We start from the raw sequence: 6,154 nt of genomic DNA on the forward strand, positions 1-6,154 counted from the left end.
TGATTTCTGTCAATTACAGTCAAAGCTTGATCCCAGTGTCGTGTTATATCCCATATACAATGTTTAAAAGGAATAACTCGGGTTTTAGAGATGGTGCTCGTTGTAAATTACTTTATACGAAGAACGTTTTCTCTAAAATAGCACTAATCAGAACGTGCGTCTATAACTAGCAAAGAAACGTAAGGTATAAAAAGGAGGACGGCTTGCAGATAATTAATTCTGTATTCAGCAGCTTCTGGGTGCATAGGAAATAAATAATTTTTGTCAGTACCTTGTGACGACGTCAAGCTTCTCTCAGGACGAATAAAAGAGTAGTTTTATAGGTGACAGCATATTGACCAGCTATTTCAAGACAATGGAGAGTTCCAGCTGAGTATGGATTTATTTCAGCAGTACAGTCGAGACATATTGACAATACCTTTAAATTACTCGATAGCATATGAAAGCTGAATGCCGGGAAGATGAGACAGACATAAGAATTTGGTGAACATCTGAGGTAATAAGAGAGTTTCAGCTGGTTTAGCGTTATTGGCGAATTACAGTCAATGCATTGTGGCTACATATTGATAGTAGGTGTATGCTATTAATGAGTGCGTCAGAGCAGATGCTTAAATTAAGAATTATTGAAAGGATTTTTTTTTTTTTGCTAAAGAGTAACAAGAAGGCAATTAATGAGATACTGCATAGCTAGTAGGGATATATTTTGCACGTGTATAATTTCGGAGTGTATGCGAAATATATGATAGAATATGAACAGTAAATCCACGAATTTTACCAGCGATTCGAGTTACTTCCCTCATCATACTGTGGCGTCCATTTAGCATGAACTCCAACAAAATAATTCCATTTCCATTATTTTCCATTTGTAAACAAGATCGTTTTATAAATTCGCATTTTTATCTTATTTAACATAAATTCTGTCATTCTATTAACAAGACCTTGGATCTCTGTCAAAACTACAACATGTTATCACTAAGAGGCAATCATACCTCAGGGGTTTCATACAACATGAGCGTCATACAATGTAGTTTTCAATGGAACAAATTTAGACAATGTGAATATAGGAGCTTGATGCTGTGGATGGCTCCTGTGGCATTCAAAGCACTTATCACATACAGAAAATGTTTCATTTCGTGGATACTATTCACACCATTCAAGGAACAGCTGGATTATTCCTCAGTTCTTGATCACTTTGAAAATACTTATCACTTAAAACACTTTTAAATATTTCTTCCGGAAATTCATCCTAAAGCAGTAAATAACTGATAAATTAAAACTGACCTGTGTTCCCGTTGTCAAGGTGTATAAAATAAAACATGCTCTATACTACAAATTGTGATGTATATCTCAAGAAATGTTGCACATCAGTGTAGTCGAGGCGTTCACACGTTAAAGTTTGCTTTGCGAATCAAAATTACAAATTCTACAAAGTGAATCATTAAAATGGCCATTAACTGCTTGAGAGCTGTTGCACTATCAGTTTTCTGTATTTAAAAACATCTTGATAATCAGATCCTAATACAAGAAGAGACAAAATGCCATTAAGTGTTAAGTGGTCCAAGTGTGAATATCTCTAGGACTGCGGAAGTGGAAGAGAATCTTTTTTGAAGAAACTCTTACCTGACGAGTGTGGAATCTTGTAGATATAGTTATCAAGTATCAACGATACCAGCGGGAAGAAAGATAATTACACAATATTTACACTAAAATGGCCATTTAAAATTAACCCAAAAAAAAACCAAAAAAAAAACAAGAGGGTCATGATGACCCTGGATCGCTCACCAGATTAATATGAGCTACATGTTTCAAATGTCAAACTGATGATTTTTAGAATTTTTTTGGAAGATTTTCTGATGTACAGTCAAGTAACGCCTGGGGCGGGGCCAAGTTTACCCCGAGGGTCATGAATGGAACTAAGTTTGTAGAAGTCTACTAGGCAATGTAACATATCAAATATCCTAGATCTAGGCCTTCTGGTTTATTTTTAGCAAATTTATGAAGATTTCCCTATATACAATCAAGTAACCCCTGGGGCTGGGTAAATTTGACCCTGGGGGTCCAGATTTGAAATTTTTTGTAGAAGTCTACTAGGCAATGCTACATGTCAAATATCTAAGATCTAGGCCTTCTGGTTTATTTTTAGAAAATTTTTGAAGATTTTCCTATGTAAAATCAAGTGACCCAATGGGGCGGGGTCAATTTGCCCCGGGGGTCATGATTTGAAAAGTTTTGTAGAAGTCTACTAGGCAATGCTACACGTCAAATATCTAAGATCTAGGCCTTCTGATTTATATTTAGAAAATGTTTGAAGATTTTCCTATGTAAAATCAAGTGACCCCTGGGACGGGGTCAATTTTGACCCCGGGGGTCATGATTTGAACAGATTTTGTAGAGGTCTACTAGGCAATACTACACATGAAATATCTAAGCTGTAGGCCTTCTGGTTTATTTTTAGAAAATTTTTGAAAATTTTCCTATGTATAATCAAGTGACCCCTGGGCCGGGGTCAATTTTGACCTCGGGGGTCATGATTTGAACAAATTTTGTAGAGGTCCATTAGGCAATGCTACATGTCAAATATCTAAGCTGTAGGCCTTCTGGTTTATTTTTAGAAAAATTTGAAGATTTTTCTATGTACTATCAAGTAACCCCATTGGGCGGGGTCAATTTGATCCCGGAGGTCATGATTTGAACAAATTTTGTAGAAGTCTACTAGGCAATGCTACATGTTAAATACCTAAGATCTAGGCCTTCTGGTTTATTTTTAGAAATGTTTTGTGAAGGATTTGCCTATGTAAAATCAAGTGACCTCTGGGGCGGGGTCAATTTTGACCCTGGGGGTCATGATTTGAATAAATTTTGTAGAGATCCACTAGGCAATGCTACACATGAAATATCTAAGCTCTAGGCCTTCTGTTTATTTAAGAAAATTTTTGAAGATTTTCCTATGTAAAATCAAGTGACCACTGGGCGGGGTCAATTTTGACCCCGGGGTCATGATTTGAATAAACTTTAGTAGAGGTCCTCTAGGCAATGCTACATGTCAAATATCTAAGCTCTAGGGCTTCTGGTTTTTGAGAAGAAGATTTTTTAAGATTTTCCTATGTAAAATCAAGTGACCCCTAGGGCGGGGTCAATTTTGATGTGAACAAAATTGGTAGAGGTCCACTAGGCAATGCTTCACACCAAATATCTAAGCTCTAGGGCTTCTGGTTTTTGAGAAGAAGATATTTAAAGTTTTTCCTTTCTGTTGCCATGGCAACACAGAGTTCTGCATGGAATTCAATTCTTTGAACAATTTTTAAAGAAGACCATCCAAGGAACATCCCTGTGAAGTTTCATCAAAATTGGCCTGTTGGTGTAGGAGGAGATGTTGTTTAAAGGAAAGTGTGGACGGACGGACGGACGGACGACGGACGGACGGACGGACGGACGCCGGACGGTGAGCGATCACAATAGCTCACCCTGAGCACTTTGTGCTCTGGTGAGCTAAAAATGATATGGTGATATAAAATGTTTATTGAATTACTTCTCTTGAACAGATTCGGTCGAACCAGGTCTGATATTATTTTACTTCATCCTGTTTTCTGCTCCAAATGGATCTTCTTAAAGGTTTTATTTTCAATCCGTTTGAATAACAACGTGCTAAGGTGCAACATATATCCAACGTTAGACCAGTTTGTAGATTAAATGTTATCTTACAATATTTTATTAAATATTTCACGTTTCGTTTATTCTATTAGTCATTTATTTAAGGAACACAAAAACACATTACATATATTTAGACCCGTAAGAAATATAAGATTTATTGTTTTTATAAAATTTGTAATCATCTCCATTTAATATCAGATTGAATATTTAAAACGTTCAGCATATCTTTTCATTTCAATATGAGTTCAATTAGTAGAAACTGCTGTATTTCAACAACATGAATTAGTTATGAGCCCGCGAAATAAAATTCACACCCTCGTGAATTATTCCATTGGAGTGTACTTTCTTTGTCGTGTTTAGATAGACGAAAACATGATTCAATTAATTTAAAAGTAGAGCTACACTTTTTCTTAAACAAAGATAAAAGTTATCTTTAAGGCCAATATTATATGTGTTAGAAAGTTGTATTTACTTTTATAGCCAAACAATAATAGAACTCTAGACCGTAACGGAAAGGTGTGTTATGTCTTTCATTTATAAGTTATAATCTATGTAGGGACAAGTAATATAAACGCACAACGCTATTTCAGATGAGCTTCAATAATTTATATTTAAACTTAAATATCAGTTTACAATGTAAAACAAGACAGATATTTTCTTAAAATATCATTAAAACAGTTAATACTGATTAACATAGCTTTGGGGAGTTTGCGCTTCTGGAACATGTTTTCCCTGTTGAATATTCATTCTTGATTTTTGAAGCTTCCATTATCGATATAATAAAATCCATAAGATAAACTTTTAGAAGAACAATGTTCTACTGCATTTGGAAGCAACACAATATGGAAAACCTATTTTATCCAGTCTTACACGAATGTTAAGTGGTTGGCCTGTGTATAATTTAAGACCAAATTACATTTCATGTGTGAAAAGCATATTGTATACGTACAATTTACCGGAAGTTGCCCGCTAGAACCATTGTAACTCAAAGTTTAATTGCAATTAAAATAATGTCATATCTGTCATGAAATTTATTACTTAGCCTGACAAAATCACAAAGTTTGATATGAAAGGGAATCTTTGACTGGAAATTTGACTGCCATTCCAATTTACCACTGCCTTTATTGTCTAGCATGTTTTCTTACACCGGCGAGATTTTGTATCAGAAAAGACACCTTTCAGTTTATCATAAACACAACTCAAACAACTAAATTGTTGATCGCACCGGACTCTTTCCATATTTTATAGTATGTCCTTTGTTTGTAAACTCTAGTACAGAATCTATATAATCTATTGCAAGTTTTTCAGCCCAGGTGACGTCACAGATCTTATCCATGAAACTACAATGTCCTCCTTTGTCAGTTGCTACCATAAGAAATTGGGGATAATATTTACAAAGTTCATATGGAATTTTAATATTTGAATAAAATGGATCGTCTAGACTATTTATAAAAAGAAGAGGTACTGCAATTTCATCGACATCTCTTAATGGGTTATTTTTCTCCCAGAAGTCTTCTACATTTGAAAATCCATATATTTTGAATACACCACCCTCGTCAAATCTTCTGTAAGACCATTCCCTGAGCAATTCGTTGAAATCGACTTTGTTCGAAAGAGCTTTCGAATGAGCGCCTATGGTACACTTTAATTTTAACAAATATAGAAAATCGTATATTCCTCGTTTATCTTTTGAAAAGCGTTCTGTATAATCGAAGCATGCAGAAATGCACGCGCCCGCACATACATTCGCCGAGGAGCCATACTCTCCGAGATACGATAGTAATAATGAACAGCCGTTCCCATAGCCTAACATTGTAATTAAAGCTTTTGGGTAATATCCATGTATATATTTTACGACCTGTCGTAAGTCCGTTGGATCACCATAACTAAGTATCTTGGGTGTGGTAAGATTAGAGTTGCCAAACCCTCTAAGATTGAAAACTACAGGTCTATATCCTTTATGCGCTGCTAGGCTACACATTTTAGAGACAGATAATGCATCTGCAGTAAAACCAGGTATAACTAACAGCACTGTACAACGTTTCCTCTTGTGGATAGATACGTGGACTACCCAGTCGAGGGCAACCACTCCCTTGTCTTTCATTTGTAAATATTCTCTGTCGAATTCGATTTCGTCACACGGAAGAATGAACGGCAGTATCGTTTGCACATGTGCGTTTGCCAGCCACCAGGGAGGGTCAAACTTCCGGTTCATTAATCGACACCTTTTGAGCAAATGTGATGCTAACGCTGATTCTTTGAAGTATAACTTTGGAATACTTGACGAGTTTCGTAAAATAGATTTAAGGTAAATGAAAATGCTTACAACTAACGTTCCGAAAACTGCCAGGACAAATGGCAGTGAAACTATCGCAGAATAAGCTAAAAATATCATCATGGAAAGGCGGTTCTTACTCCATTTTCTTCAAGCGACGTAAAATTATACCAGAGAGTATTTGCCACAAAAACACACATCAATTACTTGTATCCTGGTTAAATGCGC

The 6,154-nt window shown here is 35.8% G+C and overlaps 1 protein-coding gene across 1 annotated transcript; it reads right to left on the reverse strand.

Moving 5' to 3' along the window:
* Window positions 1-4,858: 4,858 nt before the first annotated feature.
* Window positions 4,859-5,866, reverse strand: LOC123534710 (protein ABHD15-like). Its single transcript, XM_053520458.1, has one exon. The coding sequence runs from the start codon at window positions 5,864-5,866 to the stop codon at window positions 4,859-4,861; it is 1,008 nt and encodes a 335-aa protein (XP_053376433.1).
* Between the last annotated feature and the right edge of the window lie 288 nt (window positions 5,867-6,154).

Source organism: Mercenaria mercenaria, chromosome 12 (assembly GCF_021730395.1).
Source record: "Mercenaria mercenaria strain notata chromosome 12, MADL_Memer_1, whole genome shotgun sequence".
Classification (NCBI taxonomy): domain Eukaryota; kingdom Metazoa; phylum Mollusca; class Bivalvia; order Venerida; family Veneridae; genus Mercenaria; species Mercenaria mercenaria.